This window comes from Esox lucius, chromosome 3 (genome assembly GCF_011004845.1).
Source record: "Esox lucius isolate fEsoLuc1 chromosome 3, fEsoLuc1.pri, whole genome shotgun sequence".
Classification (NCBI taxonomy): Eukaryota; Metazoa; Chordata; class Actinopteri; order Esociformes; family Esocidae; genus Esox; species Esox lucius.
In genome coordinates, this window is record NC_047571.1 from 33349070 (window position 1) to 33368603 (window position 19534).

A 19534-nucleotide genomic window follows, 5' to 3' on the forward strand; every position below is an offset into this window, starting at 1 on the left:
TGTCCTCTCCCCTGCCCCTCCGTTCTTCTCATCTCTTTCACTCCTCTCTCCCTCCATATGCTGTAAACAAAACACTTTTCTGGGTCACAACATCAGAGTTTTACCTCTGGAGGATCAACGGCAGACTTTGTTATTAATGGATTTCATGTCCAATAGATCTTCTATCCTCTCTTTCGTTCTATATTTTTCTTTCTCTCATCTCTCCATCTTTTCTGTATCTTTGTCATCACTCATCACTCAATCCGGCTCTGGAGCTTTTCAGAAAACAGTGTTTTGAACATGACTGTCCTCTGTCATGGTCGAATGTAAACGCAGCCGTTTGCTCCGCCCATTCTGTTATAATGCGACGCGCTTTCCAGTTGAGGATCACTCACTATTCGCGCCTATGATTCCCCAGAGGCGCACTAAGGAGAAAGCAGGGAACACGGAGACTGGAGGTTCACACACAGACAGGTTCAGACGTGATGCGCGCTTTGGAGGATGCGCTGCCCGTAACATCTTCTGGTAAGACGTCAGTTGTCAGGATTTATGTTGTTTGACTTGACATATTGCATGTTAAACTGTCGGAGATGTATAGCACATTTACCTTTTGGCGGCAATGCAATTATTCACACTTAAAACAGACTACGCGGGCGAAAATGATTAGCATTTGTTTTGGATTGGTGTTTTTCTTTGAACCCGAAAGCATTATATAAAAAGAATCATGTTTGAAGTTATTTAAAAAACGGTGCAAGGTTAATTCAGCTTGATATGTTTGTCATGAGGTCGGTGCTCTGTCCCTACGGACAGGGAAGACCTTTGGCTGTAGTAATCGGTGTGCGTGGAATAGGGCAATGCCCTTATCAAGTGGGTGGACGGGTTTTGGCAGTAGTACAATAAGATGGAGAAGACTTAATTAGACATTTGACGTCTGAGGTACACGTCTAGCCAATTTGCCTTGGTCTTGACAAGTCACTTCAGCGCGTTATTTCAGCGCGCACATGAGTTCTACTCTGGGATAATTGTGTGATTGCAACTCAAGTGGAGCCTGGAGTACAGTATGTGTTTTAGTGAGTATTCCCGGCGAATGTCTAGGGAGGTCAGGCCTGGACTTTATCTTATCACAGAATCCAACCATCACCGCTACTCCAGGCCAACTGTCAAAACGAATTACGCTAGCGGAAGAAACACAGTCCCTTGGTTTTAGCAACGATCAATAATTAATGCATATGTCACCATAAAAGTATTTTAACTCTCATCCCTCAGAAACGGAGGTTTGCTTTGGTCTCTACCTGACTCCATCGAGGAACAGGCTACCTACACATTCACAAAATAGCATTTCAACAACTGTGTTGACTTTGTTAAATGACGTGCCGTTATGGCGTTTTCGAGCACAAATCAGCACGGTGGATAACCACTGTCCAGTTTTCTGGGTGCGTTCCAGGAGGACATAAATGAGCAGATTACGCTCTGCATCATGTTCATATGGTTCATTTTGTTAAATTTGTTTTAAATGTTATGTTTTAATATCTTGTTGCGTTGTAATAAAAGAAAATGACCATAGTATATTTGTAGTAATAATGGAACCTCACGATCCCTCACGATCCCTCTCTTCCATCAGCCTCACAAAGACACAATCATGGCTCCTCCAATTACCAATGCCAGTAAGAGACATAAAAATCCCCAGTTATTTCCTGGTTGCTAAAATTCAAAACATTCACTCAGTTTCTGTTGAAGCGAGAGAACAGCCCTGACTAGTGAAGGGAGTCATTGTGCCATCAAAAGCAATTTAAACACAATAAACACACTGTAAGGGTGCGGACAAAAAGTCAGCGTTAAACTTGCGGAGCGTAGTGGAGAGTTAGTTTGAAAGTGCTGTTGCTGTAATTCAGCCAACCTCCACAAGAGGGGAGCAAATTAGGGAGATTCCCCTTTAATGCACCTAGCAGCCAGCGCCATGATCTGGTTGTAGCACAAGACAGAGGTAAACGTGGACATTAAAGGTACACAGAGACCCAAAAAATCACACTTTCTGTCTGTCTGTTTGTCTTTCTCTCTGTCTCCATCTCTCTGTCTCCCTCTCTCTGCCTCCCTCTCTCTGCCTCCCCCTCTCCGCCTCCCCTCTCTCTCTCTGTGTGTCTTAACCCCCACGTCCACCCGGGGATCTGCCTCCCACTGGTTCTCCCACCAGAGCAGGGTGACTTGTGTATTCTCCAGAGAGTGGAGACTAAATGCAGGCTCCTCCTTCTACCGATCTAGTATCATCTTTCTACGTACTAGTCAACGCTCCGGGTAGTTTGTATATGGTCCTCACTGTCCCCTCAGGGACGGCACGATACGTCGTTTCAGCATCGACGTTACGATGTACGCATCCGCAATAGTCACATCGCAGAACGTCTGATTTAGTACGGTAAACATTTACAGTATCAGTCTACAATATTTATTGTTTTCAAATGGAAAACTAGCATTCTATCTGTCTGATATAAGGTTATTTACACTGATTTATGGGATATGGGATACGCAGTTTATTATTATTATTTTAAACACGGTTCATTGCTGCACTTCGTTGACATGCAGGCTCTGCTTGCGCGTGATGAAATGATGAGCGAGTAACAGACAAAAAAGACCGAAATTGAGAATTTGGTTGCAAAAAGAAATGCATCGTCAATTACATGGAAATAATTCGGCTACAGACAGGATGATGTTGCCCAAAAACATGCAAGGGATAAGTTGAAAAAGAGCAGTCACAAGTGGAATATTATACAGCAACAACAGACTTGTGGTCCAGCAGGACAACGGAGCCCAAAATATCAACAAAACATATCAACAACGTATCGCAATGTCAGTTATTTCCACTATTGTACAACCCTACTGTCCCTGTTTCTAAATAGTCTTACAGAGAGAGGAAATGCACTGAAGGACAGATTAATGAAGGTGATATGAATGAAGGAGGGATGAGTAAAGAAGGGATGAGTGAAGAAAGGATAAGTGAAGGGCAGATGAGCATAGCACGACGTACGTAGATCATCAACGACATAGATCAACACAGCGTAGATAATCACCGTAGATCAATGACATAGATCAACACAGCGTAGATCATCACAACATAGATCGACACAGAGTAGATAATCACCGTAGATCAACGACATAGATCAACACAGCGTAGATCATCACAGCATAGATCATCACAGCATAGATCAACACAGCGTAGATAATCACCGTAGATCAATGACATAGATCAACACAGCATAGATCATCACAACATAGATCAACACAGCATAGATCATCACAACATAGATCAACACAGCGTAGATAAGCACCGTAGACCAACGACATAGATCAACACAGCGTACATCATCACAGCATAGATCAGCCCACCATCAATCCCAACTCCTGGCTGCTGTGATTCAGCTGTATTGAGAGGCAGTAATTTAAATCACCATGTTCTATCCTTCCACTGTCTTTCCTCCTCTGTGGTCATAGTCTTGTTAACAGCCAGACCTCTTTCAATCATTTATATGACTCACAGTTAAAATCACATCAAATTAAATATTCTAATCGTTATTTGAAAAAGTCGCCCAGATTGTGGCAGTGAATAATAATTAGTGTATTAAGTTATTAATGAATTTGAGCCCCAGAACATAGATAATGAGGAGTGATTAGTCTAATTAAACACCTAGGAAAGCAGTCTGGGGCCAACCCTCAATTAGTTTCTCTGCATCTGTTTTCCCACTCTCTCCATCTTTCTTTGTTTCTCTCTCTGTCTCAGTCTCCGGTTTCTTCTCTGTGCTCTCTCTCCCTACCTCTCTCCCTCCCTCCCTCCCTACCCCTCCCCCTCTCTCTCCCTCTCTCCCCCTCACGGGGTCATGATTTCCACATGAAGTGTGGGATGTGTGGGGATGGACAGATGATTCCTCCTGGCACTTCTGGCCAATCGGTCAAATTCTTATCATTCTGCTCACTCAACCTGGAAGCGTTTAGCGCCATCACGCCTGTTGAGCGAACACATTCCTCAGCTATACATCCACAACTGAGTTCAGGGTCGTGGACAGACTTGGCAGAAACGACAGAAAAGGGCTCCCTGGATATATGCCAGGAGTGGACTGGACATTCGCCCATCAACTTCCACATGCCCATGTGCCCGAGTGACATGTGTCGAGCAGAAACACAACCCGTGTCACGCGGACAGGATGCGTGCTCCCATGGGTAAGAAACACCCTTGTTGAGTCTGAGGGACCCCCATGCATGTGCCTAGTTGAGTTTGTCAACCACCGACCCTAAGGAGTCACTAGATCACGTCATGACGAGGCAGAACACGACATGACGAGGCAGAACACGACATGACGAGGCAGAACACGACATGACGAGGCAGATTACGACATGACGAAGGTGGATCACAACATGACGAGGCAGATTACGTCATGAAGGGGCAGATCACGACATAACGAGGCAGATTACGACATGACGAGGCAGATCACGACATTAAGAGGCAGATCACGACATTACGAGGCAGATCACGACATGACGAGGCAGATCACGACATGACGAAGGTGGATCACAACATGACGAGGCAGAACACGACATGACGAGGCATATTATGACATGATGAGGCAGAACATGACATGAAGAGGCAGATCATAACATAACGAGGCAGATCACGACTTGACGAGGCTGTACTGAGACCCAGAGACTTGGAGGACCCACACAGCTGAACTGAGACCCAGAGACTTGGAGGACCCACACAGCTGAACTGAGACCCAGAGACTTGGAGGACCCACACAGCTGAACTGAGACCCAGAGACTTGGAGGACCCACACAGCTGAACTGAGACCCAGAGACTTGGAGGACCCACACAGCTGAACTGAGACCCAGAGACTTGGAGGACCCACACAGCTGAACTGAGACCCAGAGACTTGGAGGACCCACACAGCTGAACTGAGACCCAGAGACTTAGAGGACACAAACAGTTGTACTGAGACCCAGAGACTTAGAGGACCCACACAGCTGTACTGAGACCCAGAGACTTAGAAGATCCCCACAGCTGTACTGAGACCCAGAGACTTAGAAGATCCCCACAGCTGTACTGAGACCCAGAGACTTAGAGGACCCACACAGCTGTACTGAGACCCAGAGACTTAGAGGACCCAAACAGCTGTACTGAGACCCAGAGACTTAGAGGACCCACACAGCTGTACTGAGACCCAGAGACTTAGAGGACCCACACAGCTGTACTGAGACCCAGAGACTTAGAGGACCCACACAGCTATACTGAGACCCAGAGACTTAGAGGACCCAAACAGCTGTACTGAGACCCAGAGACTTAGAGGACCCACACAGGGACATGGAAACCCTCCTTGAAGATAAACCCATCCACAGTAGACATCAGCAGTCACTGAGCCCCCATCCCAAATGCGTTGTCAGATTCCCTTTATATGGCATCGCTGTTGACTAGGGCCCCTGTGGGAAATGGGGGCACCATTTGGGACATGCCATTGAAAGGTTATCGGTGACCTCAGAGCTCATTCAGTTCAGTGACGTTTAGTTTGTGTTTGTGTTTGTTAATGATGACTTGTTAATAACACAAATGGAGGCTGTACATGAGTAGTTATATGGTTCAGGAGTCAGAGTTCATCATTTAAAGCCATGGAAGGCAAGGGAGAAAGAGTGTTGAACAGACAAAGTAGGAAGGAGAGAGAGTAGGAAGGAGAGAGAGTAGGAAGGAGAGAGAGTAGGAAGGAGACAGAGTAGGAAGGAGACAGAGTAGGAAGGAGTCAGAGTAGGAAGGAGAGAGTGTAGGAAGGAGACAGAGTAGGAAGGAGAGAGAGTAGGAGGAAGGAGAGAGAGTGGGAGGCAGAGAGGAATAAGGAGAGGAATAGATACAGACAGACAGAGAGAAAGGGGGAGACAAAAGGGGAGAGGTATAGTGAGAAGAAAGAGAGGGAGGTAGAGTGAGTAAAAGAGGAAGCGAGACAGAGGGAGTTCTAGTGTTACGGGTTGGATATTCCATCAATCACAAAACCGGGGAGGCTGAAATCAAGACTCTGGAGACGTGTGAAGTTCCAGCAATATATTACAAGACGTGGTGGCTTTATTTGTCTTTTCGTTGAAAAACCCAAGAGTAATCCAGAGAATGAGCAAAACAGGCATAAAAGGAGAACAAAGCAACCCAGTCCTAGACCGTATCAAACCGCGGTTATGGGGAAGACAAAACCAAAGATGGTTCCAATGTTCTCGCTGGGCGTCACATCAGCACTAACCTGTTTTCGCTTGACAAAACATTAAAGCTCCTGGATTCCCAATCCGAAGGTGTTTTAAATAGGGAATAGACAATAAAACTGTTAATTTACAACAGGTGATATGAGTTATCCCTGCCCCACTCTCCCGTCAGGCCGGGTTTCCCCTGGGTGCACGAGTCCCCAGGATGCCGTTCCCTCACAGCCTGGGCATTATGTTCGGTGTCAGAGGGGTGCAACGAGCGCCCGATAAAAGACGTAATCTGTGGCGCTCAGAGATGTTGTCGACAAAGTTGTCCGGAAGCATACAGCCCCCTTTACATCAAATATATGATGGAATTCATTCACTCGATTTTTTGAATGCAGATTGGGTTTTTATCGAAAGCAATGTGAAAACTATTTTTTCTATTACTATTTTTATTACATCACTATTTTTAAATCAACAACATAGGTGGGCTTTTAAAGGCTGTCCCATTCCAACTTTAATTCTGAACTAATATATCGGACAGTCAATCAATCAATCAATCAATCAATCAATCAATCAAATGTATTTATGAAGCCCTTTTTACAACAGCAGTTGTCACAAAGTGCTTTACAGAGACACCCGGCCTTAAACCCCAAGGAGCAAACAACAGTAGTGTTGAATTTCAGTGGCTAGGAAAAACTCCCTAAGAAGATCGAATTTTAGGAAGAAACCTAGAGAGGACCCAGGCTCAGAGGGGTGACCAGTCCTCTTCTGGTTGTGCCGGACAGTGAGGCCAGGTAATACAAATCCCTCAGTAAAAGAGAAACTATTTTGATAATGACAAGAGGAAGAGAACGTGAGATTGAGACAGGAAGAGAGAGAGAAATAAAGAAAGCATAAGAAATTCTAAGTGATTGAAGTATGGCATGATTGAGTGAGACAGGGTGTGAAACATGCAGTGAGAGAGGTGCCGATACAACCAGTGAGACAGGCAGTCAGACAGGGAGTAAGATAGGCACTGAGACACAGTGAGACAGGCGCTGAGACAGACAGTGAGACAAGTGCTGAGACAGACAGTGGGGCAGACAGTGAGACAAGTGCTGAGACAGACAGCGGGACAAACAGTGAGACAGGCACTGAGACAGACAGTGAGACAGACAGTGAGACAGTCAGTGAGACAGGCAGTGAGACAGGGAGTGAGAGCAGCATTAGTGGGCTCACCAGGTGGTTGTGTGGAAATGTTCGTATTTCCATATTCATGGAGCCAGATCTCTACCAAGAACAGGACTAGCAGTCTGACATTTCGAATAATTGCCAGAAGGACTGTCAAAATGTTTTATCTGTTGGATTTGTTTAACATGAGCAAAATTATAATTACCTGCCTCAAGAAATCAAATGAATGTTCCAGTTTGTTTCCTATATCTCTTGGTTATTTATCCAACAGGATTCAGGAGTCATCTATTCCAAATAATCTAGGAGTTATGTATCTATTTAACAGGATTCAGGAGTCATCTGTTCCAAATAATCTAGGAGTTATGTATCTATTTAACAGGATTCAGGAGTAAATTATTCCAAATAATCTAGGAGTTATGTACCTATTTAACAGGATTCAGGAGTTATACATTTATCCAAAAGGAGTCAGGAGTTACGTGTGTATCCAAAATGATTCAAGAGTCATGTATCCAAAATGAAAAATGTAATTTCAAATACAATTTTCATTTTAAAATGTAGGTGTCTATTTATATATCAAACGTGATTCTGAAATTTGTCTACAAACAATAAATGCTGGATTAGATTTTGTTGCTGTTTTAATGTCATATCTAGTATTCATTGTGAAAGAGTGATCCCTAATTTAAGACTAGAACTGGTAATCATAGTTAGCATGATGTCAGTTTTAACATCAACTTTAACTCACCTTTGTGTTCATCCCTCCCCCTCCCAGGTTAACTGACAAGTCGGGCGTCTAATCAAATAGTCAGAATGATTGCCACAGGGGGGCTCCTGCGTATGAACCGGCGGCAGGATTCACAGCGCTCTAAGAACCACGCAGAGAACAAGAGAAGGAGGAAACTAGCCAAGAGGAGAAAGAAGAACGACATTGTAGTGGTAGGTAGTATTCTGGTACCCAGAATGCTCTGTTTTATTGTACTGTTCTGTCTGTCTGCATTCCAACTGGCTCCTTTCCTCCATTTACAGGCCGTTAGCTTTGACCCGACACTTTTTCAAAAGTTGAATATGTTAAAAGCCAAATGGGGCGAAATGTTGGTAATCTAATACCTGTTAATACGCATTTTCACCACTGAGGTGTCCAGGGGTCAGAGTCCTGGCCTACTTAGACGACCTTTTGGGTTCTGGCGCACTCAGCGGAACAGGCCCGGGTTCACACGTTCTGGTTGGTGACTCAGCTCACTCGCCTGGGGTTTGCGGTGAACTGGAAAAAGAGAGCGCCTCGGCCCAGTCAGCTGGCGGTGTTCCTGGGGCTCCAGTTATCCACAGTGTCTATGAGGACTCGGGTGTCCGAGGCGCGGAGAGACGCCACTGGCCCACGTCCGACCGCTGAGCACGGTGTCGCTGTACACGGTCATGTCGCTGCTGGGCTTGATGTCTGGCACATGCAGGGTCTTCAACGCTGGTTCACGCGTCTCCGGTTGGATCCGGTTCATCAGCGGCGGCGGTGGGTCCAGGTCCCGAGCTCTCTGGAGTCAGACCTAGCGTTCTGGAGAGACCCACGCAGTCTGGGTTCCCACGGGCAAAGTGTCGGCCCGGGTCCCGGTGTTAAGTAACCGACCCTGCAGGGTTGGGACGTGTTGGTGTGGTCGGACCACCGCACGGCGGTTGCTTACGTAAACAGGCAGGGCGGGGTCAGGTCTCTGCCCCTCCACCTTGTGGCGGTGCAGATCTGGGAATGGGCACAGGTGCACCTCAGGTCTCTGTGGACTTGCTGTCCCGGGGAGGTCCCCTGGATGATGAGCGGCGTGTCATGAAAGGAGAGTCCACACCATGACTCTACCACAACACCCGTATCTCTACCAGAACACCCGTATCTCTACCAGAACACCTGTATCTCTACCAGAACACCAGTATCTCTACCAGAACACCTGTATCTCTACCAGAACACCAGTATCTCTACCAGAACACCAGTATCTCTACCACAACACCTGAATCTCTTCCACAACACCCGTATCTCTACCAGAACACCTGTATCTCTACCACAACACCCATATCTCTACCAGAACACCTGTATCTCTACCACAACACCCATATCTCTACCAGAACACCTGTATCTCTGCCACAACACCTGTATTTAAACAAGGATCCAATGACTGATACAAATCTGAATTTCTTGAGTTGCGTACAGGGGTATCCCAGGTTTTGATCTTGGGTCCTCTGTTGTTCATGCTGTAATTTTAAACTGAAAAATGGGAACCATATATAATGCTGATGATACTGTTTTCCGCTACTCCTTCTATTGTCATTGCATTTGTAGCCATCTGACATGCAAGAATTGCAGTTCCTCTCAAACTAAGTTCCCTTCTGTAAATGGCTTGGTATTTGGCTAGAGTTGTTAACAACACTTTTACTGATTTAGTAAAGGCACTAAAAGTTTAAGATTGGATTCCTTTGCAGCAAAGAATAGGTCTGTCTTTTAATTGTGGAAAAAAATATGCATACATTTAAAAGACATTCCTGAAGTCCTGTCTGCCTATGAAATTAATGTTTAATATAATTGGGTCCTGTCTTCCTCCTCACGCCGCTATCAGAGAGCAGTGTGGAAGTTAATTTAATACGTTTGCATTCATTAAACCCAACCCGGTCTTCACCTGGTCTCTGTCCTTCCAGGTAAAAGGTCTTCACCTGGTCTCTGTCCTTCCAGGTAAAAGGTCTTCACCTGGTCTCTGTCCTTCCAGGTAAAAGGAAAACTCAGCCTGCTCTCCCCTTCTGGCCTGGTGGCCGCGCTGGGCCTGGGGGTGCTCATGGTGGGCATCGCCATGGCAGTCCTGGGGTACTGGCCCCACGAAGGACACAGCCAGGGGTACGCAACCAGGGTGTCCCCGGGCGCGGAGAGGAGGGGGAACGGCCGGATGAGCTACTCCAAGAGTCCCCGGATGTCAGCGAACTGGAGCAGCTCCAAGACCCACAACGACACAGTGGACCGCGCCGCCGGGGGCTTGGCGAAGCAGACCGGCGTCGCTGTCAATGGAAGCTCATCTGTGCCTGTCAATAGAAGTGTCTCGGTGTCTGCCCCTCCCCCTTCAACTCCTACCTCAGGTGATTAGGATGTTCATGATCCACTGGTGTTACATTTTACATTTACATTTGGGTTGTTCGGCAGACGCTCGTATCCAGAGCGACTGACAGTCGCATTCATCTCAGGATAGGTGAGACCACCACATATGGCTGGCATACTGTCGTTTGCTCTCAATAATGAAGTTATCTTTTATTTATTTATTTGGGGGGATAAGACTGACACTGATCTTATTTGATATGCTTTTTTAAGAGGTAGGATTTCAGATAGTTTTTTCGAGAGATACGCAAGGAAGGAATACACAACGAATTAAAAGTTGTCACTTCATGTAAACTCAGTGTATTATTATTTCAATTATTACCATCATTATTATCAGTGAAAACATAATCATTGAAGAAGATAGTGAAAACTTTCAGATATCAATTTTTCCCACCCCAACCCTGTCAACTGCCCCCCCCTTGGGTGTCGTGCAGTTGGATTTGTCTCTGAGTTCCTAGACAGATACCTGTACTCAGACAACCTGAAGGTTTTCGGCCCCTTGGTGATGGGGATTGGCATCTTCCTCTTCATCTGCGCTAACGCCGTATTGCACGAGAACCGGGACCAGAAGACCAAAGTGATCAACCTCCGAGACATCTACTCCACTGTCATCGACCTCCACAGCAAACGGACAAAGAACCCCACGCCGATTAACGGTTCGGTGAGCTACGCCCAATGCAGAGGTGGCGGGGACCTCAGCTCAGGCGGGACGCTAAATCGGGGCACTCAGTCCTCCGCGACCGCACCCAGCAACCAGGGGCCGCAGCAGGCCAGACGATCATCGATGGCGGCCAGGCAGCAGGGCTGGTCCAGGGGTAACCAGACGTTCACAGACACAGTGTACAGCATCTACAGAGATCAGAAGCGCAGGTACCACAGGACTATATGCTCTTGGCTGAAGACCACACACTTATGTACAGGCACAAAAACAAAACAGAATGTAATCTAGACCAGTCATAATATGGTCAAACATTGCTACATTGTCAACGCAGCAAAATAATTTGCCTCTTTCAGTGTGGGCTTTTTCTAATCCCAATCCCATCCAATCAGGTGTTCGGAGCAGTCGTCCTACCCCAGGGAATGGGAGGGTACCGCCTCCATCGTGACGTCTTCTGTCAACGCCTTCACTCTCCCTGTCATCAAGCTGAACAACTGTGAAGTGCGAGATGAGGGGGTACAGGTCCTGGGGGAGGACACCGACTGCTGCTCCGATGACGAGATCATCCGAGTCCAGGACTTCAGCGAGGACGCGATCGGGGAGCAGTTGGTTCCGGGATCCAGTCAGGCTCTGAACATCAGACACACGCATCCTTCCAGGAGAGCTTTGTTGAACCCTCAACAAGCCTACAGTCCAGGTTTTAACACAAACGAAAAGGGCCTCCCTAGAAAGTGTTCGTTGAAGGACGCCTCGCGGATGACCTTGGTCTTGTCGACCCCCCAGGAGGATGAGAGTCCGACCACAATTAAACCCCCAAGGGCAGAGCAGGAACAGAGCCTTAGCCCGCTGTCTCCCATCTCCCCGGTTTCCCGGGAGACAGCGGACACGGGATCCCGACTGTCCCTCAGCTCCTTGAACAACCAAGAGGGTGGCGTTCAGCCGCAGCTGATGCGACGATGCAGCCTCTCATTGGCCGCCTGTCGTCAAGGGGGCGGGGCCCGGAGGTTGAGCTGTCCGCGTCTGGATCGGTCGAACAGTAAGGGGTACCTGAAACTGGAGACCACAGACGGGGAGTCCTTCGAGGCACAAGACCTTGCAAACTCCTGCTCGCCTGACTCCCACCAGGAAGGGGAAAAAGAGGTGGACCTGTCCACTCAAGGGGGAGGTGATGGAGTCGGGGAAGGGAAGGTGGCGATAGTCACCCGGAGTTGTTCTTAATCAGAAGACAGACAATTATTTCCAATGGATTTCCAACGTAGGTTTCAGGATAATCTGATATCCGGGATAAAGAGAGAGAGAGAGAGAGAGAGAGAGAGAGAGGGAGAGGGAGAGAGAGAGAGAGAGAGAGTGAGAGAGGGAAAAGGAGAGATGTAGAGAAAGATGGGAGAGACCTCCTCAACAGATTAACTGACTCATCATTTCATCATTGGAGACTGTACGTAATCTTTCCCATCTGTTTGGGATAACAGCATGTAGCAGGATCTACACAGCCGAAGGGGTGGACCAGTCAAAAGTTAGGACACACCCACTCGCTCAAGGTTATTTCTTTAGTTTTGATGTCATATACTGTAGAATAATAGTGAAGACATCAAAACTAGGAAGTAACACATGGAATAACCTAGTAATCAAAAGAAATGTTTAACGGATCAAAATACACTTATATTTCAGATCCTTCCAAGTAACTATCCATTGCCTCGATGACAACTTTATACACTCTTGGCATTCTCTCAACCAGTGTCATGAGGTATTCACCTGCCTTTCCAACAGTCTTGATGGAGTTCCCACATAAGCTGAGCCACTGGCGTAGCGTGCTGACGGTTAAGAGGAACTGTTTAAGAGAATGCCAAGAGGGCAAAGGGTGGCTATTTGTAAAAACATGCAATGTGAAATGTATTTAGATTTGTTTCACAAAGTGTTGGTCGCTGCATGATTACATAAATGTCATTTCAAAGTTCGACAATGTGGAAAATAGACCAAATAAATAAATAAACCTCAATGAGTAGGTGTGTCCAAACTTTTGACTGGTTATATATATACCTATATACATATGTGTGCATATATACCTATATATAAATGTGTGCATATATACCTATATATATATATATATATATATATATATATATATATATATATATATATAAATATATATATATATATATATATATAGCTCCAGAATAAAATAAGAGACAACTGCACTTTTTCGTTCCTTTCCAAAAAAGTTGAAAAGGAAGGTTTTGAGTGAGGAACAAAATAGTTCAATTTGCAGTGGTCTCTTAATTGTAACCCTTCTGTTTCTCACTCAAAACCTTCCTTTTCAACTTTTTTGGAAAGAAAAAGGTGCAGTTGTCTCTTAATTTTTTCTGGAGTTGTATATATATGTGTATAGATAGATATATGTGTATATATATATATAGATATATGTGTGTGTGTATATATATCTATATATATATATATATATATATATACAGGTATATATATACAGTATATCTGTATATATACAGTATATACAGTACACCCCTCACATTTTTATAAATATTTGGTTATATCTTTTCATGTGACAACACTGAAGAAATGACACTTTGTTACAATGTAAAGTAGTGAGTGTACAGCTTGTATAACAGTGCAAATTTGCTGTCCCCTCAAAATAACACAAGACACAGCCATTAATGTCTAAAAACTGAGTACCATCCTAAGTGAAAATGTCCAAATTGGGCCCAAAGTGTCATTATTTTGTGTGGCCACCATCATTTTCCAGCACTGCCTTAACCCTCTTGGGCTTGGATTTTACCAGAGCTTCAAAGTTTGCCACTGGAGTCCTCTTCCACTCCTCCATGACGACATCACGGAGCTGGTGGATGTTAAAGACCTTGCGCTCCTCCACCTTCCATTTGAGGATGCCCCACAGATGCTCAATAGGGTTTAGGTCTGGAGACATGTTTGGCCAGTCCATCACCTTTACCCTCAGCGTCTTTAGCAAGGCAGTGGTGGTCTTGGAGGTGTGTTTGGGGTCGTTATCATGTTGGAATACTGCCCTGTGGCCCAGTCTCTGATGGAAGGGGATCATGCTCTGCTTCAGTATGTCACAGTACATGTTGGCATTCATGGTTCCCTCAATGAAGTGTAGCTCCCCAGTGCCAGCAGCACTCATGGAGCCCCAGACCATGACACTCCCACCACCATGCTTGACTGTAGGCAAGACACAATTGTCTTTGTACTCCTCACCTGGTTGCCCCCACACACGCTTGAAACCATCTGAACCAAATAAGTTGATCTTGGTCTCATCAGACCACAGGACATGGTTCCAGTAATCCATGTCCTTAGTCTGCTTGTCTTCAGCAAACTGTTTGTGGGCTTTCTTGTGCATCATCTTTAGAAGAAGCTTCCTTCTGGGACGACAGCCATGCAGACCAACTTGATGCAGTGTGCGGCGTATGGTCTGAGCACTGACAGGCTGACCCCCCACCCATTCAACCTCTGCAGCAATGCTGGCAGCACTCATACGTCTATTTCCCAAAGATAACCTCTGGATATGACAATGAGCATGTGCACTCAACTTCTTTGGTCGACCATGTCGAGGCATGTTCTGAGTGGAACCTGTCCTGTTAAACCGCCGTATGGTCTTGGCCACCGTGCTGCAGCTCAGTTTCAGGGTCTTGGCAATCTTCATATTCTTTTTTTCAGATCCTCAGAGAGTTCTTTGTCAAGAGGTGCCATGTTGAACTTCCAGTGACCAATATGTGGGAGTGTGAGAGCGAAAACACCAAATTGAACACACCTGCTCCCCATTCACACCTGAGACCTTGTAACACTAACGAGTCACATGACACCAGGGAGGGAAAATGGCTAATAGGGCCCAATTTGGACATTTTCACTTAGGGGTGTACTCACTTTTGTTGCCAGCGGTTTAGACATTAATGGCTGTGTGTTGAGTTATTTTGAGGGGACAGCAAATTTACACTGTTATACAAGCTGTGCACTCACTACTTTACATTGTAGCAAAGTGTCATTTCTTCAGTGAAATATTTACAAAAATTTGAGGGGTGTACTCACTTTTGTGAAATACAGTATATATATATATGTGTGTGTGTGTATATATATATATATATATATATATATATATATATATATATATATATATATATATATATATATATATATATATATATATATACATCTCTTTTGAGTGAGGAACAGAGGGGTTATAATTAGGAGACCACTGCAAATTGAATGCTTCTGTTCCTCCCTCAAAACCTTCCCTTTCAACTTCTTTGGAAAGGAAAGAAAAAGGTGCAGAGGTCTCTTAATTTTTCCCGGAGCTGTATATACACACACAAACAGGTAAAAAACTTGAATAAATGAGTGGAGGAACATAACGAATACAGATGTTTCCATACAGGTGTACTGCATGATACAATAAGGCAATTCATCTCCCATCACGCTCTGTGGCATCAATGAAAAATGCTGAGCTTGACCTTGATTTCAGATGATGGCAAGAGGAAAGGATGACAGTGCCCTCATCCACAGGACACAAGGGGCCAGTGAATGGTTTGATGAGTATGAAAATGATGTGAATCATATGCTGTGGCCTTCGCAGCCACCAGAACTAAACCCAAGTCAACACCTATAGAGATTTTGGGCCGACATGTTAGACAGCCCTCTACACCAACATCATCAAAACACCAAATGATGGAATGTCTTTTGGAAGAACAATGTTCCATCCCTCCAGTAGAGTTGCAGAGACTTGCAGAATCTATGACAAGACACATTAAAGCTGTTCTGGTGGCTTTATGTTAGGTTTTCCTTTAATTTGTCACCGGTCTGTATTTTACATTGTGTTTTTGGGGGAGAATGTCGTGGAGACCTGTGAGACTTTAAAGTCAACAACATGAGTAGAGCCACACAAGCAAACTAATATAAACTATTCTGTTTTTTAACTGTAGCAACAGCAATATTTTTGAGTAGAACATGTTAGATATTCTTTGTCTTATGGATTCTAGGAGTAGATTTTAAAGTTTCCTCTTCGTAGCAATGTATGTGGAAGATAAACCAAAAGATAACAGCAGAATGACAGACGATGTTCCATCTTCCAGTCGTAACAGCACCATAGATTAAACTGCCACAAAATATGGTTTTAGTTTAGACCGTTTCTAAATATTGTTATTATGTTGATAGCTGAAAGAAACAGTATCTCAGGCAGAATATATTTGTAATGGGCTAGCTAAGTTCTGGTCATGACTGTTGCAACAACTGACTAATTAAAGTGGGATCTATTGAAGATCTAACAAAATCTAATAAAATCAGTAGATATGTGTTGGTGTGTTAGTGCTTTGCTTACGATTACAAAAAGTATTTATTTACCCCCACATTTGGTGAGGCAGAATGGTTTCTACATCAGTCAGACATTGCCATCTAGTGGTAAAACATGTGTTGCTTTTTCTGACAAGTTCCAATACACGCTCACTGTGTTTTGGCATAGGGTCGCATTTAGGGAGCTTAGCTAGCTCATGGAGGTGAATTGATCGGATGAATGCGTGGAGCTGAAAACGTTGGTTTTCTCCATGAAATAATCACTATATTTGATTGTTTAAACTAGTTCGCCCAGGGATTAAGCAAAAGCAATCACTTAAGCATGTGATATCACGAAGTTTCCACATATCACGATGTACTAATTACATTTGAAAGGGAGATCTTCCAGAATAAATAGACTTTCAGCCGGTGGAACAGATAATAGGACTTCCTAAATTGTAGCCTCAGAGTTTCATGAACAGTCCCGGTCGCTAGACAAAATATGTATGTGCCTTCCAGTCAAAACAAATTCCTACAAACTTCATGGAAAACAGGTGTATGTTCCGGGACGAAGTGCTACTTTGTTGACACACTGACCGAACGACTTTGACGCAGAGAAGCAATGTTCGATTTGAACAGGGCGCTCGGCGCAATCCTCCCGCCTTTCGCTGTACGAGGGAGGGCCAGCCCAAGTTCCTCATGGAAACCAAGAGGAATAGCGCAGCCCCAGTGCTCTCTGGTTGATGAAGCCGAGACGGAACAGAAAACAAGACATCCCGTTCTCTGTTTTTTTCTTCAGGCAAAGAGCTATGTAGATCCAACCCCGTTCAGCAGAGCGGAAGTAATTTCCCCCCTTAATGATTAACTGTCTGAATGGGAGTTCTTTATTATCCATTATCTTCGGTAGTAGTGACCGCCTACTGCAAGTTCTGCTTTGCTGAAAGTCCGTGGAAGTCTACAGGTGAAAAAGTCTTCCTGTCAATTTGTTTTGCGGTACAGCCCCACGCGCTGTTGGAAAGACTCATTTGAAACCGTTTTGGCGTTGTGACAGGGTTGTGTGGATTTCCCGAGGAGTCGAGTCAGGTATAGTAGGCTATTATTATAGTTTGGAATAATGTTATTTTTGTTTGATGGGATAGTACATTTAAGTAACGCATGCGGTTTGAAAAAGATCTCAGATTGATTTGAATCCAGTGGTAAATTCGCTTGCCTAAGTATGTTGTAGATTATTAAAATCTTTAGAAAAAAGTTACGAAACTGCACATTTCAAATACTCAACATTTAAAATAAAATGAACCTTTTTTAAAAAAAAAAGTATTTACGTTTTCTTATTTGAAAAAAGAGACAGACAACGAAAGAGAAATTACGATATAAAACACTTTCTGTTTTCTGTTTGTATGTGTACTAGTTTCACAATGACTACAGGTTTCTAGAATACGGATTCTGGGGTTTTGTTTCTGTCACAGCGAATCCTTTTACAGACGATGTACATCATCCACATTTTGATGTAAGAGTGGAACAATAGTTTCCTACCAGGGGTACTATGAACTATGTACTGGCTTATTCACAGGGAGATGAGACCAAAGGCAGGCTGGTAAAATGTGTGACAGAATAAAGGGGTACTTCACGAGAAAAATTCGGTTGGTAATGCGGTGAGCAAAGACATTTGGGAACTGTTGGGCTAGAACGTACTAACGGACTGGTTTTTGTTTCATCCTTCCCATCAAACTGTCACACCGGACAACCTGCCAAACGGCTTCTCCTCTGAACGTGCTGGGGCCCGCCCGCTTGTGATACTGACGTGGTGAGTACCAGTCTCCGCCTCATGTTCAGTTAGGCAAATATCCAGTTGTCTCTTGAATAAGCTGTGTGCTCTTTCACCTAACCATCCGCCGTCACACACAGGAACACTGTCGTTGTGTTAAACCTTTTACGCTTCAGCTATTCTCGGTTGGAGCAAAACATCACCTGTTAGTTGTCTAAATCGTAGGTATGTTAACACGGTTGGGTTTGAAATCGAATTAAAGGTACGTTGTTGAATTGGGCCTAGGCTAGCCATAACAGGTGGCTCGCTAATAGATGGCCTCAACCACCAGACACCATTTAATCCATGTTGTCAGACAAAGTCAATACTTTAGTTTGGCACCTGGTGACCAGAGCATTTGAAGGTGCTGACTGTTGGCTGTGTGTGAGGTAGTCTGGCCTGTGATTGGGACATGAAGCTGCTATCAGCACATTGTACTAATTTCTGCACATATATGGCTCCTTTAAGTGCTTCCCCTGGTTGAATCTGCTGATCACGCTCCTGTAAGCACTCACGCTCATCTGACCAAGAGCGGAAGTCTCGTCGCAACAGCCTAGGTCAGAAATGGGAAGTGTATTTAGTCAACTCACATGATTAGTTTCCTGATTGTTTTTGGAAAGGTCAATTAATGTCCTGCTATCTCTGACAATGAACTGGCATTGACTAATATTACTGGACTTCATATTCACTTGCATGAATGTTTACCTGGCATTTAGTTACGGCCATGTGGTTTTGAGTCAACGGGGGCAGTGTGTACATTTTTGTTTGTCCCTTGCTTTTTCAATATGACTGTGTCATTGGGTTTGGAAGCAAGAAATGCCCTGCCACCAGGGCATGTCTTTGGACCCTGCAGGCTTAAACTTTGGGACACAGATAAACGTGGGGTAAAGTCCACAGGGCCTCTCATTTATTGGCAGCTGTCGTGGACTTTCTGTTGAGGCCTAGGCCACTCAAGGTTGCAAAATCCCAAGAACTTTCAGGAAATTCCTTTATATCCCCAATGTCTTGATTGGATAATTACTGCAACCTGGTGGGAGTTTGGGTCTGTTTGGGTCTGTGTGTGTCTTTGTATGTGTCCTGGTACAGGCAAGTGTCATCACCATAATTCTGACCAATCACCATCATTCTTCCTTCTGTCAAGTGTTCCCTTTCCCACTGGGCTGTTCCTTCCAGTACGGTCTGGTCACACACACACACACACACACACACTGTGTGGTCTGGGCAGCTTGTGAGCATTAAGTTTGAGTTAGTTTAGCAAAACCTCCCAGTATTGTGATGGAGTGGTGGTGGTGGTGGTGGTGGTGGTGGTGGTGGTGGTGGTGAT

General features: G+C 44.8%; 2 protein-coding genes across 5 annotated transcripts in view; both read left to right on the forward strand.

Annotated features, from left to right (window-relative positions):
• The first annotated feature begins 65 nt into the window (after window positions 1–65).
• LOC105025363 (transmembrane protein 200A) lies at window positions 66–13148 on the forward strand. The gene is made up of 5 exons (XM_020042589.3): window positions 66–504; window positions 8120–8283; window positions 10086–10446; window positions 10897–11332; window positions 11513–13148. Exons 2-5 carry the CDS (start codon window positions 8158–8160, stop codon window positions 12336–12338), a joined length of 1749 nt encoding a protein of 582 aa, XP_019898148.3. The 5' UTR covers window positions 66–504; window positions 8120–8157; the 3' UTR covers window positions 12339–13148.
• A 4001-nt stretch (window positions 13149–17149) lies between these two features.
• epb41l3b (erythrocyte membrane protein band 4.1-like 3b) overlaps window positions 17150–19534 on the forward strand; it is a 44940-nt gene continuing 42555 nt past the window's right edge. For 2 of the 4 annotated variants that reach the window (XM_034291417.1, XM_034291419.1), the window contains exon 1: window positions 17517–18210. The gene's annotated coding sequence lies outside the window, so the exon portion shown is untranslated. Of the gene's footprint in view, window positions 17490–17516; window positions 18211–19534 lie in introns of those variants that run through there. The other 2 variants (XM_034291418.1, XM_034291424.1) reach the window with 2 other exon arrangements.

What these genes read in the sequence shown, in the direction of transcription:
- LOC105025363 (XM_020042589.3), top strand. Translation starts at nt 8,158, where the DNA reads ATGATTGCCACAGGGGGGCTCCTGCGTATGAACCGGCGGCAGGATTCA. An exon ending in AGAAGAACGACATTGTAGTG is followed by an intron (nt 8,284 to 10,085) that starts GTAGGTAGTATT and finishes CTGTCCTTCCAG; the next exon opens with GTAAAAGGAAAACTCAGCCT. An exon ending in TACAGAGATCAGAAGCGCAG is followed by an intron (nt 11,333 to 11,512) that starts GTACCACAGGAC and finishes CCATCCAATCAG; the next exon opens with GTGTTCGGAGCAGTCGTCCT.